Source organism: Pleurotus ostreatus (genome assembly GCF_014466165.1).
Source record: "Pleurotus ostreatus strain PC9 chromosome Unknown scaffold_3, whole genome shotgun sequence".
Taxonomy (NCBI): Eukaryota; Fungi; Basidiomycota; class Agaricomycetes; order Agaricales; family Pleurotaceae; genus Pleurotus; species Pleurotus ostreatus.
In genome coordinates, this window is record NW_023503158.1 from 1,010,177 (window position 1) to 1,036,239 (window position 26,063).

Here is a 26,063-nt window from a genome sequence, read left to right on the forward strand (position 1 = left end):
CGACGCTTCCCATATTTCATCCACGACTGCCATGTCTTCAACCAAAAAGTCTGGGGCCAAAAAAAGCACAGAGGAGCGCCGCGACCCAATTATGAAATGGGCGACTCGAGTCGTCATACTGGCTCTGTTCCTCGCGTTCTGTGGTTGGCTGGACACCATCAAGGTCAGTTCGCGTCGTTTTTACGCGTCTTGCGTGCACACAGACTTGCTGAAACAGTCCTACGGTTTTCTTTTTCGTTTTGGCTAACTTTAGGATCGGTGGTATGTCTTCGAGCCTAGCAAACTGCATGCGCTCGCACAGGATGCCATAGCTGCCCATCCGGACGATACAGGCGCAATGGTGCACCACATAGTCTCTAACCTCACGGCCGAATACCCCAGCTCCCAAATTCGCATCAACCCCAACGAGCGCGAGTGGGTCTTCAACAATGCTGGAGGTGCCATGGGCGGGATGTATATCATTCACGCAAGCATCACTGAGTACCTCATCGTTTTCGGCACGCCTCTGGGCACGGAGGGGCATTCTGGGATACATACTGCGGATGATTACTTCCATATCCTCTCTGGCGAGCAGTGGGCCTACACCCTGGGTAGCTTTGAGAAGGAGGTGTACACAGCGGGGAGTGTCCATTTGATGCCGAGAGGTGTGAGGAAGCAGTATAAGATGCACAAGGGATGCTTTGCTCTTGAATATGCTCGAGGTCAGTGGATATTGCTCTGTTACTCAAGTCGTGCATGCCACTTACTCCTTTATTCGATCAGGATGGATCCCGCTCATGTTGCCCTTCGGCTTTGCTGACGCAATCTCATCAACGATGGACTACATAAGTGTATACGACACGGTCCGCGCGACAGGGAGGGAGATGATCAAGAACTTACTTATTGGCAAGATATAATGATTTATTGCATTTTTATTCGCCATGCTCTATCTAACACTCAAGTTATGCGTACATGTAGCTTAGTTATGCCGGCGGCATAATCATAGATATAAGTTGGTCTAGTTGACTGGGGGCAAACCAGAAGAATGTCAATCAGTCTTCATTGGACCGTCGTAGTATAAATATCGACACTGGTAAGCCCTCCGAAATCTAGTTGGATGTGTCGCGCATCGGTTCCAGTTGATTTATCCATCCAATCGTTTGGCTCACAACTTGGGGCAGGGAGGACCTCGACGAAACAATCAGTATATACCGACCGACCTGAACACAGGGGGTCTTAGACTTTTGATATAGGTCTAGAGGAGACCTTAGACGACCAAGAGAAAGCAGTCCTCGAGGCCGGTTCTGGTTGTTCCTTACAAAGGTTGAAACATTCGTAGACGTAGCCAAGGTATGCCTTCTAGTCAGCCGTTGTGCTCGATGGAGCCTCAGTCAGTCGTACTTATTCCACGCTCTAGGAAAGTATGTCACTTTGATTTCGTAACACACTCGTCTGCGCTCAACTCGCAGCGGCGGGAATCCGGATTCATTCGTCCGTTTCGCCCCCATCGGCTACGGCTACGGTCGTTTTCTGTTCCGACTGACAATGTGCTTGCCTCTGAAACGCACCGATTTTTAAAAAACAGCTTTCCGCAAGTTCTCCGCTCAACACGTGCCAATAGGTCGTCTCCTCCGAGGTATGTACTCATCGATGGGCTGTGGGGGTCTGTAGACGAGCTATACTTACACGTGTGTTGGGATTTGGCGAGGTACTGCAAGATGAGCGGCCTCGAGCTGGAAAATACTGTCTAGCCCATGCATGGCTTACAGCCTCAACCATTGGCTGAACGTTGTTGAAGCGGCCTGGCCAATTGGGTTCCGAAATGATCTTGGCGTGGCGTTAACTGCCCGTTCATACTGGCGCAAATTCGGATCTTTGACTAGATATTGCACGGTCGTATGAACCTGCCATCATCCTTCACGACAGTGAATCGGCGGTAAGGTCGGTGGGTCGAGACCCGATGGGCTGATGCGCCGGCGCGTGGAAGTTTCTGAAGTTTGACGGTCAGTATCGCCCGCCAGAGTGGTCCCGACGGTAGAGGCTCGATGGAGGATTGATGGAGGGGGTCATCTGAGACCACTGCGAGGCCATGCGACGGCGAACCTGATTCCAGCCCTGCTGGAGACCTATCGAGTATATATACGCGTCAAAAATACCTGTGATGCTCCGTCCATTGGATTACTTCCAAACTCGCAACAAACTTCGTTCATCATGTTGTCGACGCCCAATTCTCTGGTCGCCACCCTCTCGATCGCCTTAGGGCTGATCACCACCCCAGTTATCGCAGCTGGAGGCTTCCCTCCCATCAACTCTTCCCCAGGCGCGTGTGGGATCCTCCCCGCCGACGCAAGCTGTGAAGCCCTATTCACGGCTTGTGTAGAGTCCCGCGTACGTTGTTCGCTGTTTCGAAATATCTCTCGAGACTAACAGTCTGGCAGCCTTCCCCCACGGACCCTTTTAGTAGCGACATCTGTGTAGCAGCAGCTTCTTGCTACCCCATCAATGTAGACAGTTTCCTAGGCAATGTCTTCTGTCGTTTGTCAGGACCGTCTTCCAACAATCCTCGATCTGCTACTTCTCCCCGTCTCAGCGATGCGGTATGTATTGCACGACATCTGATCCGAACTGCTGCTCACGTAGTTTTTCTAGGTCTACAACAGAATCGCTGGTACTAATGGCCAAGTCACCCTGCCTTCGTATCGTGCTTGGTATACTGCCCAAGTTCATGCCGCCAATCCCAACACAGACAAACTGTGCGTTTCCTCACATTCCCGCCTCTGATCAAATACTGACGAACTGCTACAGCGTTGATCTTGCTTTGATCCGCGAGGCCTTTGACATCATGGCAGCCTGGACTGATACCTGCGACAACGCAAGCATCCCCAAAGGCAACTTCCTTGATTGGTTCCAGTGGTCAAGCACTGTTCGCGGGCCCCAGACAACCTGCGGCCTGATGGTCAACTGCCCCTCGACATTTGTCTCGTACTGCATTGATCTCGCCGTCAGCTGTGCCCACAACGATGTCAGTTATATCCTCCTTTAGCTATCCTTAGCGCCTGCTAACCTTAGTCTCAGAATGCCGTATCGAATCCGTTCTCCATTCCTGAATGCGTTGCAGGCGCCTTGTGCTGGGAAGACGGTGTCAACTCTTTCCTCCAGGCTGTGACATGCCGCAACAACTTCGAGTTCAACAGAGGCGTCCAGGCTCCTGTCTCGACAGCCGTCCCTGCCTTGACCTCCTCCATTCTCCCCAGCTCGATCTCGTTTTCCGCCTTTTCCGATTTCATCGTCGAGCAAATGAGCAGGTTCGGCACCCGAGCTCCGTACGTGCACCGTGGTTCAGTGTTTGAATGATAACTTACTCTATTTCAGTGGCTCCGCGACGCCTTTGTCTGGTCGTTGGTCTCTCATCGTCGCGTGGACCAACTTCTGCACCACAAACATCGTGCCTAGAGCCAATCTTTCCGACCTTCTGCGCTACTCCTTCACCAAGCTTACTTCCACCACCTGTACTGGCGGTTCTCAATGCACCCCTGATCCCAATGCAAGCTGCGAGCAACTCTTCCAAGCTTGTGTTGCCTCCCCTGTATGTTCCTCCATCCCTTCCTCGCGAACTTCCCTTTTCACCTGATCATCTCGTAGAACGTCCTCACGAACCCGTACACGAACATCAACTGTGTATTGGCTGCAACCTGCAAGGAGGGCGGTATCAATGCCTTCGGTGAGGCTGTTGGATGTGCCAAGAATACACAAAGCAATCCCCGTGCTTACCCTCGGTTGAGCTCGTCTGTAAGTGTCTTGTCCTAGTGCCACCCGATCATGACCTCACCTGTTGCGATCTAGGTATTTAACGCACTCGCGTTCGGAGACGGCTTCGTCAATCAGCAGAATTATATCGATTCGTACTATGGCGCTTTGTCGACTCTTCCCAACCCCTCATGGCCTGAGTACGTTCTGTCATCTCCTCATAGGTTATTGGTCTAATATTGACTGATGCCGCAGTGTCGCATATGTCATTGGCAAGTGGACCACTATCCAGACATGGACAGCGTTCCCAAGTGGAGAAGTGCCCTACGGCAACTTCGCTGATTTCCTCCAATACGCGTAAACGTTTGGACTGCGAACACTTTCGTTTTGATCTTGACAAGAACGCTTGGACTTCTCATGAACATTTGACACAAACCAAATAATGTACCGGGAGCCTTGACGAACTTTTACCCCAAGGCTTCGTATCATACCTAGCAGCCCTTCGTTGTATACCTTAGTACCTTTGCACGCTAATACACAATATCGTTATGTGAGTTAGGTGATTATCGACGGACTACATTGTCGAGATGATACAGATTACAAGTCCACGTTCAAGCATCGTAGCCGGGTGGGTTGTCGACTGGTACATCTCCGACATAGGATACCGTACTTGACTCTGCTGGGTACGTATATGTTGCTACAAGCACAATTAGTAAATTATCGCTGCGATAAGGGTATTCCGAAGGCACTCACGTAGACCTTCCTCCTCCTCCGCGCCGTGTCTCTTCATGTAGATGGCCTTCTCCCTCGTCTTCTCCAACAGACTAACGAACTCGAACATCGCTTTATCCTTGAACCGTACCTCCGCCTGTGTACCGTTCGTCAGACCGCCGTCGGGCGCGGGCTTGATCTCAAATCCCAGATAATTCGCTCCGAAGGTCGGTTGCTCAAATCGAGTCGAGAGGATCGCAGGCAAGGGGATAGAAAGCGAGTCGAACGATCGACTTGGAGGTGCGATGAAGATCAACTACACCCATCGCGCAGCCCATCCAGCAACGAGATCGACACACAAGGACGAGGACAGGGGTTAGCGCAACGAATCAAGGGGGAGATAAATACATCGGACGTACACGTTTATCGGTGAGGTACAGTGCCCCAGTTTCCTTGAGTTTCTTGGCACCCCCAGACCCTCCTGAGGAAGAGCTCCTCGTGGGTGGCGCATCAGGAATATTCAAGGACACCTCGACGTTGGAGGTAACGGCGGTGATCGTCAGCTCATCTGGTAGTGGTACCGGCGAGCGGTCGGGCGTTAACATTGCCCAGTTCAACGACATATTTGGCGATTAGTAGAGTAGCTGGTGGTATACGATTAGTGAACTTGGCTTCAAGCGAGGCGTTTTGAATACGCGCCTCGTCCGGGAGCTGTGCTGTGACTTGCTACGTGGATTCCCAGGATTCTGGCAACATCTAGAAAATAGCCTTCAACAAGGCTACCTAGCGCAATGGTAGCGCGTTTGGCTTCGATTGCTGACGGCACCAAAAGGTTGCAGGTTCGAGTCCTGCGGTGGTCATTTTTGCAGAATTTTCCATTTCGCGGAAGTATATCCCTCGCGATCACGTGCACGTGCGTTGATCACTGTCACTTCGATTGCGCCTGCAGGCAAGGGACCTAGCCTTTGCAAGGTTCCCTCTCTTCCACCACCTCCAATGGCCGGCGTTTTGCTGTCCACCCACTCCTCAAATCCGCTCGAGGTCGGCTCTTCAGATCCCCGGAACTCCCACTATCACCGCGCATACAGGAAGTCTCAAGAAGCTCGCTGCGACGATCCCCTGTCATCCGATGACCTCTTAAATGGGAGTTATCGCCCCCCGGAGCTCGACGACTACCATGAGCACATCTCCCAACTCTTCCCCGGAATGATTCAGCGACGGTCAAGCGTAAGTACTGTCCGCGCAGGGAAACAACCGATGTTCGCGCCACCGGCCTACGTAGACTTGGACGTGGATATGAGCGACGACGAGCTGCTGATAAGACCGAACGAGGGTAACGCGCAACCCGCTGCGGTTGACTACAACGATGAAGAGGACGCGCAGGGAAGCGACGTTGATGACGACGATGTGAAGCTGAGCGGAGAGCAGGACTCAGAGGACGAAGAAGACACGATTCACCTGAAACCCCCAGAAGAACGCGCCGAAATCGAAGCTGAAATCGAGGAACTGGAATCTTCCGTCCCCCAACTTTCTTCCGACTACAAGCTCGTTGACCGTCTTGGAACGGGTACATTTTCGTCTGTTTATAAGGCCATTGATCTCGCCCCAGAGCAATGGGATAATACACCCTGGCAAGGACCTAAAACTCGCGCGTCGATACCTCAACTCTCCTCCGCGTACATCAATGCAGATGTTGGCGGGCGGGTCTTCGTCGCAATTAAACGAATCTATGTGACTAGCAGTCCAGAACGCATACGGAATGAGATAGCAATTATGGAGACATGTAGAGGGTCCAGGTATACGTCCCAGCTCATTACTGCTTTCAGGCATAAAGATCAGGTTGTGGCGATTATGCCGTATCACAAGAACGAGGACTTCAGGGTATGTGCACTTCACTATAACCATGGTGCACTATTGATGCCTTGTCTACGTGCACGCCGTTGATGCAGGAGTATTTCCGAGAGATCTCTATGCCCGCCATCAAAGCGTATCTTCGGTGTATGCTTCGTGCTCTACGCGATATCCATGCCAGAGAGATTATTCACCGTGATGTCAAGCCGGCGAATTTCCTTTTTGACCCTCGTTCGGGCGTTGGCACGCTATGTGACTTTGGATTAGCCTGTGTGAGTGGAGCGTATCTCGTCTTTTGCCGCTGGTCGCTGACCTTGCTTTTGTGACTCTAATAGCGCATGGAACCAGCAAGGGGGCACGGAAATAATACGTGCCTGCACACCCCTCCTACCCGTAGCGACCCACACGGTCGTGTGCGACTGCGTAACGAATATAACATAGAACAAATCAAACGTGTGCAGAAGGATGCGAGAAACAAGAGCACTTGGAGCTCAGACAAAGTAGGGTACGCAGAAAAAGATCCTCGGTTAGTCGTTCTCCCTATAGTCGATATCTCGAATCTAAGCCCATATCTCCACCGTTTTGCAGGCCTACCTGTAAAGCCAACCGTGCGGGCACAAGAGGGTTCCGAGCACCCGAAGTCCTCATGAAATGCGGTGACCAGTCCGGTGGTAAGCAGATACTGTGACGTTGAGTTGAGCGAGTATAACATTTGCAGAATAGCCGTGGACGTTTGGTCAACAGGCATGATCCTGCTGTTTTTCCTGATAGGAAAATTCCCTCTGTTCCAGTCCAATGATGACATCGAAGCACTTATGGAGATCGCTGTTATCATCGGCCGCAAAAGCATGGAGAAAGTCGCAACTCTTCATAGTATGTACCAATGAACAGATGATTCCAAGGGTGCTCAGCTAAGTCTCAACCTTGTCTTCCCCCTTTTGCAGGGCGAACTTTTGCGAGCAATGTCCCCTCTATCACGCCAGATGGGATCAGCTGGCGAGAATTCGTCGAAAAGCAAAATCCCAACGTATTTACCCCTCCGCCACCTAATACCCGATACTACCCATATACCATGATGCCACCGAGTGCCATCCCATCTATATCCATGCCCCCTCCCCCCTTGCCCCCATCGAAATCCAAAACCGTCGATTCGTCACTACGACCGAAGGCACCGACGGAGCACGCACAGGACGTCGAATTTGCATTTAGTCTTCTGGAAGGTCTTCTGCATCCAGAGAGTACACGACGTATCACACCGAGGGACGCGCTGAATCACCCGTTTTTGCGAGACCCGACTGAGCCCGACGACGACGAGATGTTCCCCCATCCATACGGCGAGGGTGTATGTGGGCATCTGCATTTCATAGACGAGGTTACGGAGGAACCTTGTGTGCGGGTGAAGGCGAGGGGCGGTAATAGTAATGGAAGCAGAAGGAAGAACAGTGTAACTGAAGACGACGAGGAGGAACGCGACGAGGAAGACATGGTCAACGGGGACTGGGAGGATGGCACGGAGGTTCTTGTGATTCGCTCTGGAGAAGGAATCGCGGTGGGCAATCAACCTTGTGAGTTTCATAGAGATGAATTTTACAGTACATCCTAATATAAGTAGCTGTACATCATAATTTATCATGAAAGATAATTGTTCAACGGACATGAAGCACCAAAAAGTCTGCAAAAATGACCACCGCAGGACTCGAACCTGCAACCTTTTGGTGCCGTCAGCAATCGAAGCCAAACGCGCTACCATTGCGCTAGGTAGCCGATGAGAAAGTTATCACTGAGCGCGTCGAGTATGAGCTTACGTAACGGGAAGGTTAGTCCCGTCATGGCCCTCCTTCGCGGCTTTCCTCATGCCTTCGACGTTGGCGAGCCGCTTTACCTCTTGAAGACATACCACATGTCCAGCTCATTCACGGAGACTCTCCAGGAAATATTAGCCTCAAATCTCTTCCACCAGCTCGCACCACTCGTCGTCCTTCTCGTCTTCCCCCTCATCGTCCTCAACCTTGTCGCACCGGCTCGACGACTGCTCGGGCTGCTGACATCTACGTTTGTAATGGTCCTCGAGACGCTTGGGCTTAGCCTTCCGTGGCATTGGAGCTGGAGTGGCAACGGGGGCGCCGACGCGGACAAGAGAAAGCACAAGAAGAGGCACCCGAGAACGAGAACGGAGCAGATCGCCATGAATGGCATACAAAGTGGTGCGTGTGCAGCGATGCGACGAAAGCATCAGCTCACGGCGTATACAGACCCAGAGGAGGCAGATTACTATCCTGGCCTCGTCAACATATCGGGCACGTACTGCTTCATGAACTCGACTCTACAGGCAATGTCTTCACTGTCGTACCTGCAACCGCATATAGATAGGATACACTCTAAGGCAGTAGAGCTAGACGTGCCATCTCCGGTCATAGACGCTCTACGGGACCTCTTTGACCAGCTCAACACCCCGCTCACCCGACCATCATCTCTACGTCCCCTACAAGTCATACAAGCACTTACGAACGGCGGCAAAGCGAACACCCTATTACATTCACGCGAACATCAAGATGCACAGGAACTTTTCCAACTCATCACGGAGTCACTCAAAAATGAAATCAGTGCTATGGACAAGGAGAAAAGCCGGGACCGCGGCCTGGCTTTGTCAATACGTGGAGACATGACTTCGCTGCCAGAAGCAGAGACAAGCGGGGGCGAATGGACTAGACAAAGTGTATTCGACGGCCTAACCGCTAACCGACGAAGTTGTATGCAGTGTGGATATACGGAAGCCGTCATGCATTTTGCTTTCGATAGTTGGCAATTGAGCGTTCCCCACTTTGTAAGTTCCTCTGATTTACCAAGTTGCTTCTTTGGCTTGATAATCCACAGCCCAGATGCTCACTCGAGGAATTATTAGAAGACTACACCCGCTTAGAGATTCTACACGACTGCATCTGTCGTAAATGCTCCCTGGTAGCCACTCACAGACGACTTATTTCTGAACTGAAGACCCTGGATGAAGCGCTCAAAGGCGGGTCATCATCCCATAGTCATGCCGTTAAACCGGGCTCGAGTACCGGCTCGCACTTTAACAAATTAACGGAAGCCAATGGGAATTCGCCCAAGAAACCTTCGGGATCAAAGAAAAGGCGGGCGAAGGAAGTGGCGAAGATGGAGTTACGGGTGAGGACGGCTCTCGAGGAAGGGAGGGTAGAAGATGACCTGAAAGACGTACGAATGGAGAAAGTCGTCAGTCGGGCGTCATCTAAACAAGCTATGATTGCTAGGGTGAGTACCTCTCCAGCTTATCCATCTGGCCGTGGAGACTAAGCTCCTCATTCTGGCCTTATCTCGGAATCAAACGATACATAGCCACCCCCAGTTCTTGCACTTCACCTCAATCGATCTTCATTCGGACACTACGCGTCAAAGAACAATGCTTTCATCGAATTCCCTGAAATCCTTGACATCACTCCTTACACCACGTCAGGCTGTCTTTCTACTACACCGTCAAGCCCGATATCGACACCTCCGCCCTCCCTTCCGATCCAGCTCGCCCTTCCCCCACGCTCACGCACACCCACGCCTGCGGCCTACGAAAAAGTCCATGAAAGAGTACTCTATCGCCTGAGCGCGGTGGTATGCCATTATGGGAGTCACTCGTTCGGACATTATGTCTGCTTTAGGCGAAAGCCAAGACCGAAGGGTGCCAAGCGACGGTGGGCTCCTCCAACAATACTCGACCCCTTAGCTACGAGGGCAGATGACGAGGACGTTGCAGGAGGCAGAGAGCGGGGCATGAATGGGTCGGCTGATAGTACGGACAGCGAGGAAGTCTTTGGCAAGCGAAACGAGATTGTGTGGGCAGACGAAGACCCAGCAAATCATCGCCCTGGCCGGGGTTGGCTTCGCATCTCGGACGACTCTGTGCGTGAATGTGGCATTGAGAGCGTCCTGCGCGAAGGCTCTGGCGCGTTCATGCTATACTACGAGCGTATTCGATTTGCCCATACAAGTCCTTATCCCTCCATGGCAATGCGTCGCAGTCACTCGTCATCCAGTGCTTCGGGGCTAGCGATAAACGACATGCACATGTTGGTGCCGGAGGGGGAAGATGGCTATTCCCCGCGTAGTTCAGAAGAGACGTTGAGGCCAGAGTTGAGGACGCTGCAGCTGAATATGGTTAATGGGATGTTTGCAGAGGGGAACGGATCGACGCAGAGTTTGGTCAGTGAAGTCGGGGTGGGGATAGCCAACGGGAAAGGGAAAGAAATTCCGAAGCGTGTGGGGACGGAGAATGGAAACGGCCACGGGAATGGGGTGCCGATCGGGACGTCCGGCTCGTTGGGAGTAGCGTCGATGTGGACGCCTGGGTCATCGCCGCCTGGAATGGGGCCAAGGGTAATAAGAAGCGTTGCTGCTGGACGAGGCAAGAGTTTCAGTGCCGCTTCTTCCGATGCAGGAGGCTCGAGGGAGTCTAGCACGACACCCGGACCGACGACGAATTCGATTACGAGTCCGACCAAAGGAAAGGCGAAAGCTTCCGAGCCAACCTCCACTTCTCATAGTACCCGCGCTGATACATCGTCGTCGCATAAACTCCCAACCAAAAGGCCATTGCAGCCACCTTCCCTGGCATCCTCCGTGCTGTCGGTCTCACCGTCCTCCTCGATACTAGGGGATGACCTATCATCGATGCCTTTACATTCTCCGCAACCCCATCATCCACCTTCGCCAATTGTAGGCCTGAAGGCATAATAGAGGGCATGGTCTTGTTAACGCAACCTCCTCTCATATACATAATGTATCGATAGTCTTAATTTTATTTATTCCGATCTCAAAGACGTACTTAACACCTGAGTCACTTAGGCTTTGGCTTTCCGTTACTTAGACCACAAGACGTCAACATTTCAAGGTTTAATGATGGATAGTTACATTATGCGGTGAATGATCCAGAAACTGTCAGAAAGGTACCTGCCGGGAACAATAAACAAAAATCCTCTTGTGAAGGCTTCGTGAGCAAAACCAAATACACGATAGATAATAATGGGCGCGGGACGTAAAGGAATGAGAAAGTTATATCTAGTCTAGCACTGTCAGCGTAGGTAGAGTTCGTTTCCCGTGGGTGTCGTATGCAGTTGTCGTTCGTGAGTGTCGTTCTGGACGGTGCGTGGAGGGTGTACAAGCGAACGGCGAGGACTGCATCTCGTTGGGAATGTCAAATCACCAGTAGATGCGGCGCTCGACAGTGCGGCGGCTCGCTTGTGGGCGGGTGTAGGAGATGGTGCGCTTGACGCGTGTTACGGAGGGGTACCTAATTCAATGTCATTGAGTACGTGGTCAAGGCCTTCGGGCCCAAAGACAAGGACGCACCAAGCATTATAGATTTCTCCCGGTTGGAGCTGGACCTCGATGATTTGTCGGCCCTAGAAAAGGTCAGCACGTTGCGGGCATGGAGGGGACATGGAACTCACGGCGTAGTCAACGTGGGATCCAATAACGAGGCCTTCGGTGCGGCCATATGTGCCGTGGTTGACGGCGACGATGTCCCCGAGCTTCATGGGCGATGTCCATTAGCGCTGGTGCACCGTAGTGCATAACGACGAGGGCACTCACGACGATATCATCAGAAGAGCCGAATGCCATTGCTGCTGTCGATGTTGTGGCGGTGGTGGTCGCGGTCAGAGATAATCTTGAGGCCTTGAGGCTCGAAGAGGGAGATTTCGAAAATACGAGATGTCGATGGTCGTGGTGAAGATCAAGTGAAGGCGAAGCGGAAGCTTTTATAGATTAGATGCGCATGTTTGCTGCCATCCAGAAAACGCAAGGCTCGCCTCAAGGCTCGGGATCCGAAATTCAAAATATTAGAACCCTGATTTTTCTCCTTGCTACACGACAGCTACCATTGTTGTACAAAACAGGACCTATGGCGCGCACAACGTCGCCCAGGCCTTCCATTACATTTCATGACTGAGTACAAGGCTTTCCTACAAAAAACTGTATGTACAAGGACTCTCTCGACCGTAATTCATGGCTTTGGGGCAACCGAATGGGTAACGCCGCATGCCATTTTACGTCAATAATACCTATTGTGGGTCTTGTATTGTTCGCGATGGCATGGTAGCCTTGAGGACGACGTGAGGCCGGTCAGTGATTTGGTGCAGACACTGGGTGCAGGATCAGATATTATCTGCGGTATTATTTTGATTGCTATCTGAAGAATATCTCAGTTAAGCATGTCATACCCAGTTATCTCGAGTGTGACCAATATGTAATGAGTATGAGATAGCAACGGCAGTATTATCCTCAACTGACTTAAACCTTTCATTGTGAGTAAATATTTATCACATATTACACGACTCTATATTGAAGGATTATTGCACATTTACTCCACATATTGGATATGTAATGTTAGCAACAATATGTTATCCTGCACGCTGTGAGAGGCAGTACTGTTTTCGTTTCATTTTTTTATAACGGGCCTGATAGGGCTGGCAATTGGAAAACATGTCTTTGCTGCGAGGCATGATCCCCGGATTAGGCAAAAGGCGGGAGCCCCAGAATCATAGTCGCGTGCAGGTTTCGGATATGATAGGCTATCATTGTACTGTACAGGTTTGCAGCATCATACATCAGCAATCGAAGGAGATGTTGTGTTTCGCTTCGAAGAAGTTACAGCCCCTTCCAGGTGAAGGACTTCTCCAACTCCACCTCGCCCGTCAACTTGATATCGGTAGACGAAGCACCAACAAAAACATCAAACTTGCCCGCTTCTGCAACCCATGCAGCGCGGCGGTCATCGTAGAAGCTAAGTGCCTCTCTATCCAACTCTACGCTCACCACCTTCGATTCGCCCGCTTCAAGCGCGACTTTATTGAACCCCTTGAGTTCCTTGAGAGGTCTGGGGAGCGAGGACTGTGGGTCGGCGATGTATACTTGTGCTACTTCTCGTCCAGACACGGAGCCAGTATTCTTGATGGTGAACGTCACAGCGAATTTGGGATCGTTCCCGGCGGGGATGGCGGAAGTCTGCAAGCCGGAGTACTCAAAGGTTGTGTAGGAGAGCCCGTGACCGAAAGCGAATAGAGGCTCAAGCTTTCTGATCTCGAATCCTCTGTAACCGACGAAGATACCCTAGATGTGCCCGTTCAACACGGGTGATAGAGGAAGGAGAGAATAATCGAGTCGGACGCACTTCATTGTATAAGATTTTGCCAAGTTCTTGTCCCCTGTCTCCGTAGGATGGGAAGGAGGGGGAGTCCTCCAAACGTTTTCTATTACAATGGGTTAATGGAAGGCATCTACTGAGGTTTGTTGTCGGCTTACGGGAATGTCAGAGATAACTTGCCGGAGGGGTTAACCTTGCCAAAGAGCACATCTGCAAGGCCATTGCCAAGCTCGTTACCGCCATAGAAAGCCTAAGACTCCGTTAGCACAAAGCGGGGCTTTGCTACAGAGACGCCTGACCTGGAGGATTGTGCTCGCGCTATCCGCCCAAGGCATAGCAACTGGAGCACCAGTCTGGTTGACGATGACTGTGTTTGGGTTTGCTTTCAAGACAGCAGCAACGAGGTTATTCGTCAGACGAGGCAAGCTACGAGATACCGTATCAGTCCCGAAGCGCCAAGATGAATAATGCTCACTCGATATTCTGGCGGTCAAAGCCCTCGCTCTCCCAGCTAAGGAGCAAAAACACTCAGTGATATACTGTGAGATTTGGTCGTGCGTACTCACTCGTGGTTGAGACCAATTACTAAGATAGCAACTGATCACAGCAGTTAGTGCCCTCACTTCCGTTAGCTCATTGATTACTACGTACCATCTGACTCGGCAGCCAACTTGGAGGCTTCCTCGATATCTCGCGCGCCACCTGATTTCCTGCAGCCCCCCAGCCTTATCCCTCCACGGCAACTAAAGGGACTACCTCGAGAGACGAACGACGCGTTGCTGATACGTATCTCGAAATCATATGTCTTCCCGGCTTCGAGGTCAATAACTTCCCTCTTCTCGATGGTGCCCAAGCCGAAGAAGGATTCGCCTTGCTCGGGGTCGGTGCTAAGGTCGATCAGCAGTTTGCTATCCACGAAGAGGTTTCCAGCGCCGGCTACGCTGAGACCTAACTCCCAGCTTCCAGTTTCGTCGGGAGTGAATTTGGTGGTGTACTGGGCATCAGTCAACCGTTAATCAGACGGAATTACTCGAGAGTATAGGGCTACATACGCGTATGTAGCAGACCTCGTTGACCTTCGTATCGTCCTAATACCATGAAATACAAACGGTCAGCACATAAACGGAGCAAAGAGACATTTGAGTAACTCACGACTCCATCTGCAAGAAAGCAATTCGTAGAGTGAGTAGGAACGTCCCAGACATGTTCAGATATCTTTGCATGGAGATGCGGGGAAGTAGACAAAAAGTCCTCCGAAGGTGACTCGTTCCAGAACTGCATATATGCACCCGGCTCACCGTTGCCCTGCCTGATACTTCCATCAAGCAAAGGCAGCGTATTATGCGAGGGCGTCCCGATGTGATAGGTGACTTCGGCACCAATTTCATTTGCAGCAGCTGTGATCCCCTCGAAAGGAGTGACAGCATAAGTCGACCGCAATTGAGCTGATCCACCGCCGGAGGTCATTGCTCGTTTGGCATTGGGTCCGATGACAGCAATCTTTTTGATGCCAGTCTTTAGTGGGAGTATTTGTTTGTCGTTCTTCAAGAGGACAGTAGCATCCGCTGCTGCTGTGCGGAGTAGCTGCCGTAACTCCGGAGTATCAATGCTCCCCTCTGGTGCATCGAATGGAACACCTGAGTCCAGCGCATGTTTGTAGAGGACGAGGATCTATGAAACTACATGTTCAGTGCTGGCTGACTGACACAAGGTAGGCCTACGTACCTTCCTAACTCGCTCATCGATGTCTGAAGTGAACAACTTTTCAGCGATCATGAGACGTTCTACTGCCTTCCCTCGCATGACAGTGGGCCCCCTGCGTGATTTGAACGTTGAAACGTTGAAGATCCATGTCATATTTGGGACAAGGAGCGAGTCGGTACTTACGGCATCTCGATGTCCAAGCCAGCCTTAATACTTTCTGCGGTACTGTATACACCAATCCAGTCACTGATAATAGTGCCTGCATGTTCGCATTATGACAGTCAACAATGATTTCAGTTCGGGGAATCCTGATCTACCTTGGTATCCCCATTCCTACGCAAGTTAACGATGAGCACAAGTAACAGTGTGACAATAGAAAGCTACACTAACCCCTCGTAGAATGTCAACCAGTAGTCGAGGGTTCTCTGATACGTGCAAACCATTGACACGATTGTACCTGCAATGATGATTCGTTCGCTCGACATCAGTACCAGCTATCAACATAAGTAGACTTACGCCGTCATTAGAGCCCATGGATTAGAATTCTTGATGGCGATTTGAAAAGGTTTCAAATAGATCTCCCGCAAGGCTCGTTCACTAACTTCGCCTACTCTACCTTCAGTACTACCACGCACACTGGAAGACTTTGCCGCTTACTGCTGATGGAGAACCTTGAGATCGGTTGTATTAGTGATTATACCACACAAGCAAGAGCGAAACTCTGTACCTTTGAAATTCTTGGTCGTTGGCGACGAAGTGTTTGATGGTGGCCGCGACACCTTTTGATTGCAAGCCATTTATATAAGCAGCAGCAATGGTTCCGTTCAGATGGGGATCCTCAGCGAAAGATTCAAAGCTACGGCCACCAAGGGGCGACCTTTGAGTGTTCACCGTGGGTGCCAGGAGGACATGACATCCTGCCAATCGATCAAAGTTAGGTTGATACTTTATCCCAACGTGTATATACGCCCCGACCTTTGGCATGAGATTCCACCCCAAGTGCTTCGCCCACTCTCAAAGCAAGGTCTACGTCGAACGACGACCCAAGCCCCGTAGACGAAGGGAAGCAACTAGAGGGAACACCGTTGAAGACTGAATGTTCATAGTTGAGGGGTGACCACAGGAAAGCCAATTATATAAAGCCTCACACTGAGAGCCACGGACACCGTTTGGCCCTAGAGTCCCCAGTCACTTCTCGACGTCAGAAGCAGAGAACATTAGCAACTTACCATCACTCATGCGCAGTGACTGCAATCCCGCCGCAGGAACAGCATGGGTGTTCCACCACCCCTAAGTTCCGCCCGACGATCATCAGTCGGTATAGCCGTATTTGGTGTTCACACATACTACACCACTAAGAAGCTTGATCTTGTCGGGAAGGGGGATCTTCGCCAGCGTCGCCTCGACGTCAAATTCAGCAGCCATAACGATTGTGGTTGGTGGTCAAGTGGTGAGAATGTCTACCTGTATTTTTGCTCCAATATATACCTGAGAAGGCGTCCGGTGCGGATTAACCTCGGGAACAGTTTACTTGGCCATTAGTGCTGAGATCATGATAACGATGAGCTGTAAGTTGTGCAACGATCTTCTGGTTGATCATGTGGGGGAAAGTACATGTATATCATCCGTGCCGTCTATCTGACCCTTGAGCCGCAATGATGGTGTAGTTGGTGTACAAATTGGTTAACTAGATCGAACACTACTGTATAGAAAGTCAGTGCTGGTGAGTGACAGTAGGAGGGTAACACGAACTAAGATGTACTACGACGTAACCAACGCAAGCCTCGAAGAGACTTCTGCTTGTGATCGCACGAGATTTGCCAAGTAAGAGAACATCAATGTATCCTGAAATAAAGGAGTCAGTGAAGCACACCTATCGAAGAACGGTGGTACGGACCTGGAGGCTGGCATTGAAACCGCCCTTTTCTAGGTCCTCTGTGCTAGCTCCAAGCATATCCATGAGATATTTACCAACAGCAGCATCCCCTTTGACCTCGCCAGCAATGACGGCTCGCACGTATGTCAATACGCGATCCAGCATGGCTGAGACAGACCCAATAGATTTTTCCAAAATCTCGAAATCCGTCGTAGGTTGCACGGAAGTTGATGAGGGGGAAGCGGCAGTCTCGGTAAGGAGGTCCACTTCAATGTTATCATACATTTAGTAGCCGAATGGGATTCTGAGGATTCACGTACATCCACTTCGCTCAGCGTCGTGAAACTTCAACTCCGTTGGTACCGGGGTGAATACGCAATTTTCGGGTTTGGGGAAGACGCCCACAGGTGAGCTAGAGTGTCAACGCGAGTCAAGAGAGAGAAAGTGAAGAATGACAGGCGAACGGACCTGACATAGGCTGTCACGCCTGCCTTTTCGTTGGTATCAACACCCGTATTCAAGGTGACATGGATAGCAGGGTAGGGCGCGATCTCTTGAGAGTAGAAATTTTGTATAAGGGCGGAAAATGTGTTCAGATTCGAGCCTGTGGAATACCTAGACCATGAAGATCAGCATCACGCACCTCTGTTTGAGTCAATCAATTTAGCACGCACCATCCGACGATAACCTCTCTTGGATTTACTTTATGGTGTAGTTCATACATGGCTTTGTGATAGTCCATGTCTACAGCAACCTGTTCACTTGTCTCGCTGTGCAAGACAGCGAACGAGGATCTGACTTCAATAACATCGGATTCAGAGCGTGTCCCCAGAAGTGTCCCAATAACGCGATCTTGAGAATCCGTTCGGCGCAGATAATGATCAAGGATAGAGAAGAGCACGACAGGGTGTATTGTGACAAGCGAGGGGGTTCGGCTGAGGTAAAATTCGAATCCAAGTCGCACAACAGAGGACTCGGACTCACGGAGTTGTAGGAAGAGCAGCAGGCCCAGCAGGCTGAATGTGAATCGCCGACGACGGTATTCCAAGAGTCATTTGGTTTTGGAAGTCTGAGTCTAACGTTCAGCGTGATCGCGCGCACCAGAATTTTTTGCGGAGTTCAAAATTGCACCCAAACCTATACCACCACTTCTCCCCACATCCTTTCTTCGTTTCATAAAAAATCATGCCTTCTGAGGAAACAAAGGTATGCGTAGCTGTTCCTCACAACGCAGGGATACTTTACTGATGTTTCTTCAGGAAAGAATCACAAAAGCCGTTGAAATTGGACGCGTGCGTACTTCACACCCATTCCGCCGCCTTTTACCGAGCCATCGTTTTGCAGACCATTCTGCACTATGGCTGGATTCCTTTGATCATCTATGTTGGGTTCACGCGGAGCAACCCGCAACCATCTCTGATCAAGTACGTGTACTGTGCACGTTCAATTTGTTCCTTTGCTCATTTGCTTTCGTCAGGCTTGTTAGCCCGCTTGCATAAACTTCATTTGTCGACTTGCTGTCATATTGTAAGATCAATTATTCGTAGACTTAATGCCAATGCATAGTTGGTTTCCATTGATGACACGTCCCCGGGGATTCGGAGCAAAGCGTAGAAGTGTGAGTCGCTCACACTGCTCTTCGTCTGTTGTGATTATTCCAATTTGTGGTTGTACATTGCGTACCCAACTCCACCCGGTATACACTACCTGGAAGTGCTCTTATGAGACAAGTGGATGTGAGGATGAAATTAGGCCAGATATGAACTTCCGTCTCCAAACATACCTCTTACCGGAAACTGATCGCCAAATTTGTAGTGTATATACTCCCTGCCTGGGACGAGCGCTGAAGCTCGAAGTACCTACCGAATCATTTTTGCAACTTTTCCGGCATCCCTGCCCATTTCAGCTTACGGTATGAAGGCTGGCTTTTCTTGCGCAACAAAGGACTGTACACGCCTGTACGTCAACGCATGCGCACCGTGGATTGTCTGGTAGAATGAACGCCACAGGCTCAGTGAGTGCACGTTGGCAGAAAAGTCTCTGCTGATATATTACATCCTCTGATGGCATTATGTCTGTCTGTATACATTGCGAGTCACTAGCAAAAAAATCAAACCAAATTCATCGGTCCTGCAACTCCATGAGCTTGTGCGCGCGCTTGATGCCTTTCACCGCGGCCTTGGTTTCTTTTTCCTGTGGAACGAGCGACCAGTCAGCAACCACCAAGGACGTTGTTCATCCGGAAACCTCACGGAAGTCTGGCGCTTGAATTCCGAATAGACGAATAACAAGACGAAGAATACCGTCTCCCGCTGCACGTGGGGTTCTACCTGGATAGACGCAGGCTCGTCGTCGTGAAATATACGAGGGTGGTAGGAGGTGAATTTGGCTGCAGGTTGCTCGCTGAGCTCTTCTTTCAGCTAACAGGTAGTTCCAGTCAACGCCAACGAGGAGGGGGGTATAAGCGAATGACAAACCTCCCATTCTCCGTCGTCATGTTCCAACAAATACGCATCTCCGTCCCACCGCCAAATCCTGTCACTGGCCAATTCATCAGTGTCGTTGACATACGTGGGGCGGAGGATGGACGAACGTGCTAGAGACAAGGATTCCCGAAGGATGCGCCTTTACCGTCGTAAAACTCAACTTTCGCCCATAAATCTCAAAAACTCGGTCGTCCCAATGAATCACAGCTACCCTCGAGGCTTTGTCGCCGTGCCATATCTCTGTCCGCGTTTTGTCGTCGACCTCGTCTGTGGCCACCGTAAACCGCACGCCGTCGTCTTGTGAGGACTTGATGGTGGAGTTACACACGTCTTTGCCCCCGAAATAGTATTGCATCGCGTAGGGTGGTGACTAAAGAGGTGCTTGGATGTGGAGAGGTGGAGGGTGATTGCAGGTGGCCTTTTAAAGGCGATTGCGCTGCCAGTCACAGGTGCATCATGACCACCATGCAGCGAACCAACCAACTATACCAAGAGATCATCACCCCCACAATGGCAGTGCGCGCCCGAGTCGGACGACAACAAAACCTGCAGACGCCCTTGTTATCTTAAACGTCCCTCACAATAGACTGGTTCCATGTGCCACCGCATCCGACGAAACACCTTGAGGGCTGATCGGAGCTGTGAATATACATGCAAGACAACGAGATGTGGGTGTTGCACATTGGGCCCATCATCCCCCACTGGCGCATATGAATAAGATGTCCGAAACATCAGCGTTCCGGGCCAGGTTCAGAACAGGGACTCAAGGTCTCGGGACTACTAACACACAGGCCGCAGATCTGCCTATCGTTACGAACGCGAGAGCTTTAAGGGTCAGAGGAGGTTTGCAAGCTCACGAAGAGGAGGATAATACCCTCCTCGCTGAGGATCGGATAGAGAAAATGAGTAGATCAATGTGCAAGGTGTACACACAAGGGTCGAACATTGTACACAAAGCGCCAACGCCCATTAATGAAGTTATAAGTATATCCTGCGGAGATCAGTAGCAATAGTGATCCGCTTGCAGATTGGGCAGAGCTTTGTTAATCCTAGACAACGTAACCAGCATTCTCGGCAGCACGTATGCCAACATCCCGTTGAAACAGTCGGCTCCGTGTATGGGTCCAGGCATATGCGACATTGCAGTGACGCCGAAGATGTTGACTGTGACGATTCCTAAATTACCACCGAAGTGAAATCAGATGAGGATTCATAACGGATTGAATAGAAGTTGGAATGGTTTGTACCAATTGTTGTATCTTCCGCTCCAGCGCGGTAACTAATGATTGAATGTGACCTCCACGTCTGGCAGCGGTGATTAAATGGTCGACTTCATTGGGCTCGGTTACGTCGACTAATATACCGTCCTCCGGTGTATTCGTCGCTTGTTCTTGTGCCTGCATCGACGAAGTAGATCTCTGCCGCTCCCCAGGACCACCTATATCCACATCTTCGTCCCCCGATTCCTCTTCCTCCATTCGGACCGCGTCGATTCGCATGATATCGCATTCTGTGAACTGGGCAGTCCCAAACACTGCTTCGTCGTCGCCATCTATGTCCACCTCATCATCGACGTCTTCTTGCGTGCGGTTTCTAATGTTGAAGCCAGCACCTGGGAGGCGGGCATAAATTATGGGCAAACCGGGAAACAAATTGACAATACCTCTGAGACCTGATACATTCCCAATACGAGAATGGTTACCGCCCCAATCGGTCGGATGACTAGGACCAGCTTCATCTTGCTGCTCCACATCTATACGGCGTGCCTCGCTTGCCAGACACGCGTCCACATGAGCCTCCACCACGTCCTGATCTCCGGGAACCGCCTGGGCGCACACGGGACATACGATGCCACTACTCTGAACTACTTTCGTCCGCCCCTCTTCGTCTTCCCTGGTCATATCTCGTAGCTTAGCGTGCCGTCGCTTGCGATGCCGTTTAATGATCTGTATGGCCTTACTCGTCTCTTCTAATATGTCGGCAGTTGCACTACTCCTGGTGTTCATAGCGCTCATACTCTTACGAGCACGGGCGGCCGAACGACGCGTCCTAACAGCTGAAGTGAATTCTGAACAATTGTTACAAACACGAGACGCCCTCACCCATCTTGCGAAGCGTGGTACTCTCCTTTACTACTCCCGATGCCCTTTATTATTTCCTCCACTCTTTCGCTTTCAAGCTCGGAATGCTTCGCGAGCAAGCGTACGGGTATTTGCTCTTCACATACGGGGCACTTTCTTGTCTCAGCCCGCTTGGCTGTTTGAGAAAGTAAGCCTTCATGGCGAGATGATATCGCGGGGAACGCGGACGCACGTACGCTTCTTGACCACAGGTCTCTGGGTAGGCTCGGGCGATAATGATGACAAGGACGGCGAGGTGCTGCTCTCCTCTTCCTCTTCCTTTATAGCGCGTTTCTTACCCCTGGAAATATATACACGTGAGGGACTATTATTGCAAGGCTATATAGAAGAAAGTACTTTGCTAATCTTGAATAGGCCATTATGGACGGAATATATGGTGTGCAAAATGTGAGTTGTTATCGAGGTATCGTTGGTGATGCGCGCAGCCCCTGGGACCCTTTTGAAGAATGGATGAAGAGTTGGTCCAACGGATGAAGCGTCGCTCACTAGGAGTACTGCGTCCAAAACAGGGTATAATAGGCGCTCGGACTTGTCGTTTCAAAACTTACTTTCACACCCCCGATCCCACAGGAAATCAGCGCAGGTTCAGCTCCTTGATTCTGTACATGGAAGGGGACGACGAGACGTATATCTTGCTTCTTCTTTCGGACAGCAATCTACCGACTGGATCGTTTGTCGCCTCCGCAGGATTTGAATCTTACCTCAAGCACGGATTTCCTGCAGGCTCAAATTCGAGATCCAGTGAAACCAGAACAATTGCATTTATTCAAGATAGTCTGGAAACTTATGCACGCTCAGCCCTCCCATTCGTTTCCGATGCTCATCGCGCTGTTCACGAATTCAAGAGATCCATCGATGCGACCAGCGAAGATACGGACGCGTCTTTGAGCATGGAAGAGCTTCTGCACTCTCTCAGTACTCTTGACCAACTATATCATGACATGACATTGAACCATCCCGCCAGGCGTGCATCCACGGCTCAGGGGGTAGCGCTATTGACATTATTCACGAAAGGGTTCTCTGCTCCCCCTTCCTTGAAGGCAAGCCTACAGCCAAACAAACGGGCTATATCCATCAACACCGTCGTAGACAAGTTTAAGACGATGATACGCAGAGAAGAGACTCAAGGCCATCTACCCATTTGCTGGGGCTTGCTAACAGGGACTCTGAACTTATCCCTCGGTACGTGACGATTTAGCATTGTCCTGACGCGGCTGAATATGGGTTTCTAGAGCGTTCGCAGTACCTGCACCTGTTTCTTCATGCCCGAAGCCTCCTTTCAGCCTCGGTCAGGCTGAATGAAGTTGGTCCATATGGAGCCCAGCAACTTTTGTTGCACGCTGTCCGGCCACTTGTTGAAGCCGAGACCTCCCGATGTCGGAATAAGAAGACTGGAATTCTGGATGAAGAATTTGATGAGCTGAATGCTGGCCCCGCAACAACTTGGCCTCTGGGCGAGATATTGGCCGGTCGCCATGATTTGCAGCATTCGAGGATCTTCAATAGTTAAATGTAATTGACCCCTGTTTATGGGCGCCTACTTATTATTGCCGGGTCCCGGGCCTCGGCCATCCAAATTGATGAATGTCTGTCCCGCTTGTACCACCACCATCAACTTGTTTGCCCCAGTGCGGCCTTTGGGAAAGCTGACTCTGTTCTCTACATCTTGGATAGATTTATCAACCGCCCCAGAACTTATATACCTCAATCTCATTCTTGTCTAATGAACCCGGCTACTCGGAGACTAATCTCATCGTCGTCAATACCCCGGCATGTCACAGCGCGGTCGAGGAATTCCACATTCATTCGCCGAGCCTCTCTATCTACATTGGCCAAGAATCGTGTACCAAGGAACGTCAGTACCCACTCTAAAGCGTGCAATTCGACTCTCGCGGAAGCCTCGACTAGTTCTACACCGTTGCCAGCATCACTATTGAAGCAATCGTCAGATAATGCAACCGAACATCACACAAAGATATTCAAAGGTGACGACAGTAAACTGACTTGTCTTGACGCTCGCTGACTTGTTAGCCAGAGGACTCAAGTACGCCAATCGCTCGTTACCATCAACTTGTAGAGTCAGGGATCCTGCGGGGAGATGAACATCAACATCGTATAATTGGAAGACTACAAAGGCTTCATAATCAACTGCTCAGCTACGACCCACCGACTATTCCTAGCCCCTCAGAGTCTAATTCATTGGTATGTCCTTGTAATGTCTATTGATATCCTAATTCATTCCTCTTCAGCTCTCTCGGATATTTCCTTTCACTCGCAGCGATCCCGATGCGCAGGCTCCCCCTCCTAACATTCCTAAAGGTCTATATCTCTATGGAGATGTCGGGACGGGCAAGACCATGTTAATGGATCTATTCTACCAGACACTGCCTTCAAATATGACTCGGAAGCGCCGGGTTCACTTTCATGCGTTCATGATCGACGTACACAAGAGGGTCCATGAAGCCAAGAAAGCAATGGGATATCGTGGTGGCGACCCGATATTGCCTGTAGCCAGAGACCTGGCGAATGAAGCTTGCGTACTTTGCTTTGACGAGTTCCAAGTTCGTTCATTTCCCCATTAACCTTCGGAGAGTGCTAAATTACACGTAGGTTACTGATATCGCCGATGCCATGATTCTTCGACGTCTACTAGAGAACCTAATGAAGTTTGGTGTTGTCATGGTGATGACCTCAAAGTACGTGCTGGATCCTTTAGGCTACTCTTGTGCGCTGAGCGGGTTTCTGCATAGCCGACATCCTGACGACCTTTACAAGAATGGGATCCAAAGATCAAGCTTTGTTCCAGCCATTGAGTTAATTAAATCCCAAATTGAAGTCACCGATTTGAATTCTGGAACTGGTATGTATAACTACTGGCAATCTTGAACTGACTGACTTCAATGCACCGTTCAGATTACCGTCGTGTTCCTCGTGCGCTATCCAAAGTCTATTATGATCCCCTTTCCGAACAAACGGACATTGCTATTCGTCAAATCTTTGATCAATTTACGTCTGAGCGTTCCGATCCTCCCATCGAGAATAGGCCGTTGAAGATTTGGGGAAGGACACTGCTGGTACCTAAGAGCACTTCTACAGTAGCTTGGTTCGAGTTCGACAAGCTTTGCGGTCAGCCGCTCAGTGCTGCTGATTATATTGAAGTGGCCAGGGTTTTCGAGACGGTGTTCGTTGTGGGTATACCGAAAATGGGGTTGAGTCAGAAGGACATGGTACGACTTCTATCGGCCTCCCGTAAGATTTCTGGCTGACGTGTGTCGCAGGCAAGGAGGTTTATCACTTTCATTGATGGTACGTTCTTACTCCGCCCCCTGTTTAAGTTATTGTTTCTCATTTCGCATTGAAAATGAAGCATGCTATGAAAGCAAGGTGAGAGACCTCGTTGTCGCTTTTCAACTCTTTTTAGAAACTCCACTCCCCACAGACAAGATTGTTTGTCACTTCAGAAGTCCCTGTGACACAGGTTTTCTCGGATGATGCTTCGAATGATGCTGCCAAACCGATATCCGATCATATGAGAAGTGTTATGGACGACTTGGTACGTCGATGCCGCCCCACTCCACACTCAAGGAACTTCAATACTAATATTACTATACAGGGTTTAACCAGCCACGCTGTTGGTAGTAGTTCTATTTTCACTGGCGAAGAAGAGGTGTTCGCCTTCGCGAGAGCTTGCTCCCGATTGGTTCAGATGGGTAGCAAAGAATGGGTGGAGATGGCAGGTCAGAGTTGAACGAGGTCGGTGGTCATACAATGATCTCTAGAAATAATTTACACACAAGGTTGATTGAATACATTCCCTGTACCGCGGACTCTTCGATGGAATTTTCAGGGACACGTCTTGATGTGAGTACTCTTCGGGCGTTGTTGACAATGCAATGTCCTGAACATTAAGGCCTGACGCTCCAATCGCCAATATTGCTCTCCGATTAGGTTGACCCTCACCCTCACCATGAGAGAGGAGCACCATGCCGTGAACTGAGGTGTAGTCTCCACTCGTGCAACGTGGACAAGTCGTGCATCCAACCAAACAGCTTTCTTTCTTGGAATCCTTTCATACTTGATGTTTTCGGCCCGTTTTCTGAGATGGGCGACAAACCCCGACCGCGTAGGCAAGATCCCGATCAACCAGCCTTCTCTCTGTTACAACTTGGATGGTGTACGGGCGTACTCCCACCGTATTTCCGGGACGACGAATGTAGCGGAAGACGCTAATTGGCCAGGCTCGACGTTCCTACTCACGAGCTGCCGCTACTCCTGCACAGCCGCGCGTGCTGCACGAATCAGATCCTCGCTCATCTGTCATCCTTGACGTCGTTGTTGCCGGCAGGATAACTCTATACCCGTGATGGTTCCGTCATACCTTTACGGCAGAAATACACGGCCATCGCTGAATGCCA

The 26,063-nt window shown here is 50.5% G+C and overlaps 11 protein-coding genes and 1 non-coding gene across 12 annotated transcripts; 6 read left to right on the forward strand and 6 right to left on the reverse strand.

Moving 5' to 3' along the window:
- Positions 1-31: 31 nt before the first annotated feature.
- On the forward strand, positions 32-896 carry ERG2_1 (C-8 sterol isomerase; the record flags this gene model as incomplete). Its single annotated transcript, XM_036774377.1, has 3 exons — positions 32-163; positions 254-701; positions 763-896. 3 exons carry the CDS (start codon positions 32-34, stop codon positions 894-896), a joined length of 714 nt encoding a protein of 237 aa, XP_036632879.1.
- Positions 897-2,190: 1,294 nt separating this feature from the next.
- Positions 2,191-4,087, forward strand: PC9H_004796 (uncharacterized protein; the record flags this gene model as incomplete). Its single annotated transcript, XM_036774378.1, has 9 exons — positions 2,191-2,367; positions 2,524-2,576; positions 2,640-2,732; positions 2,785-3,001; positions 3,055-3,302; positions 3,352-3,565; positions 3,622-3,768; positions 3,823-3,926; positions 3,982-4,087. 9 exons carry the CDS (start codon positions 2,191-2,193, stop codon positions 4,085-4,087), a joined length of 1,359 nt encoding a protein of 452 aa, XP_036632880.1.
- Positions 4,088-4,337: 250 nt separating this feature from the next.
- On the reverse strand, positions 4,338-5,060 carry PC9H_004797 (uncharacterized protein; the record flags this gene model as incomplete). Its single annotated transcript, XM_036774379.1, has 3 exons — positions 4,338-4,423; positions 4,480-4,753; positions 4,857-5,060. The coding sequence occupies 3 exons, from the start codon at positions 5,058-5,060 to the stop codon at positions 4,338-4,340; spliced, it is 564 nt and encodes a 187-aa protein (XP_036632881.1).
- Positions 5,061-5,214: 154 nt separating this feature from the next.
- Positions 5,215-5,297, forward strand: PC9H_004798. The gene has a single exon. It is a non-coding gene; the product is annotated as a tRNA-Arg (tRNA).
- A 136-nt stretch (positions 5,298-5,433) lies between these two features.
- PC9H_004799 (uncharacterized protein) lies at positions 5,434-11,031 on the forward strand (the record flags this gene model as incomplete). The annotated part of the gene is made up of 10 exons (XM_036774380.1): positions 5,434-6,318; positions 6,387-6,560; positions 6,624-6,814; positions 6,877-6,959; positions 7,012-7,161; positions 7,233-7,857; positions 8,110-8,492; positions 8,541-9,112; positions 9,163-9,561; positions 9,646-11,031. 10 exons carry the CDS (start codon positions 5,434-5,436, stop codon positions 11,029-11,031), a joined length of 4,848 nt encoding a protein of 1,615 aa, XP_036632882.1.
- Positions 11,032-11,496: 465 nt separating this feature from the next.
- On the reverse strand, positions 11,497-11,919 carry PC9H_004800 (uncharacterized protein; the record flags this gene model as incomplete). Its single annotated transcript, XM_036774381.1, has 4 exons — positions 11,497-11,587; positions 11,647-11,699; positions 11,748-11,828; positions 11,890-11,919. 4 exons carry the CDS (start codon positions 11,917-11,919, stop codon positions 11,497-11,499), a joined length of 255 nt encoding a protein of 84 aa, XP_036632883.1.
- Positions 11,920-12,945: 1,026 nt separating this feature from the next.
- PC9H_004801 (uncharacterized protein) lies at positions 12,946-16,570 on the reverse strand (the record flags this gene model as incomplete). The annotated part of the gene is made up of 19 exons (XM_036774382.1): positions 12,946-13,407; positions 13,469-13,547; positions 13,600-13,691; positions 13,741-13,867; positions 13,917-13,952; positions 14,008-14,038; positions 14,093-14,435; positions 14,494-14,529; positions 14,594-15,112; positions 15,167-15,257; positions 15,329-15,404; positions 15,463-15,478; positions 15,536-15,602; positions 15,662-15,781; positions 15,846-16,062; positions 16,121-16,237; positions 16,294-16,320; positions 16,375-16,435; positions 16,493-16,570. 19 exons carry the CDS (start codon positions 16,568-16,570, stop codon positions 12,946-12,948), a joined length of 2,595 nt encoding a protein of 864 aa, XP_036632884.1.
- Positions 16,571-16,906: 336 nt separating this feature from the next.
- PC9H_004802 (uncharacterized protein) lies at positions 16,907-18,076 on the reverse strand (the record flags this gene model as incomplete). The annotated part of the gene is made up of 6 exons (XM_036774383.1): positions 16,907-16,990; positions 17,043-17,287; positions 17,342-17,433; positions 17,490-17,636; positions 17,696-17,956; positions 18,006-18,076. The coding sequence occupies 6 exons, from the start codon at positions 18,074-18,076 to the stop codon at positions 16,907-16,909; spliced, it is 900 nt and encodes a 299-aa protein (XP_036632885.1).
- A 1,066-nt stretch (positions 18,077-19,142) lies between these two features.
- Positions 19,143-19,862, reverse strand: PC9H_004803 (uncharacterized protein; the record flags this gene model as incomplete). Its single annotated transcript, XM_036774384.1, has 4 exons — positions 19,143-19,214; positions 19,274-19,441; positions 19,499-19,562; positions 19,615-19,862. The coding sequence occupies 4 exons, from the start codon at positions 19,860-19,862 to the stop codon at positions 19,143-19,145; spliced, it is 552 nt and encodes a 183-aa protein (XP_036632886.1).
- A 623-nt stretch (positions 19,863-20,485) lies between these two features.
- Positions 20,486-22,007, reverse strand: PC9H_004804 (uncharacterized protein; the record flags this gene model as incomplete). The annotated part of the gene is made up of 6 exons (XM_036774385.1): positions 20,486-20,683; positions 20,755-21,119; positions 21,171-21,556; positions 21,610-21,763; positions 21,825-21,928; positions 21,985-22,007. The coding sequence occupies 6 exons, from the start codon at positions 22,005-22,007 to the stop codon at positions 20,486-20,488; spliced, it is 1,230 nt and encodes a 409-aa protein (XP_036632887.1).
- A 246-nt stretch (positions 22,008-22,253) lies between these two features.
- Positions 22,254-23,158, forward strand: PC9H_004805 (uncharacterized protein; the record flags this gene model as incomplete). The annotated part of the gene is made up of 2 exons (XM_036774386.1): positions 22,254-22,830; positions 22,881-23,158. The coding sequence occupies 2 exons, from the start codon at positions 22,254-22,256 to the stop codon at positions 23,156-23,158; spliced, it is 855 nt and encodes a 284-aa protein (XP_036632888.1).
- Positions 23,159-23,371: 213 nt separating this feature from the next.
- On the forward strand, positions 23,372-25,396 carry PC9H_004806 (uncharacterized protein; the record flags this gene model as incomplete). Its single annotated transcript, XM_036774387.1, has 10 exons — positions 23,372-23,633; positions 23,684-23,850; positions 23,898-24,209; positions 24,259-24,344; positions 24,399-24,508; positions 24,562-24,875; positions 24,927-24,954; positions 25,016-25,032; positions 25,088-25,201; positions 25,262-25,396. The coding sequence occupies 10 exons, from the start codon at positions 23,372-23,374 to the stop codon at positions 25,394-25,396; spliced, it is 1,545 nt and encodes a 514-aa protein (XP_036632889.1).
- Positions 25,397-26,063: the final 667 nt, after the last annotated feature.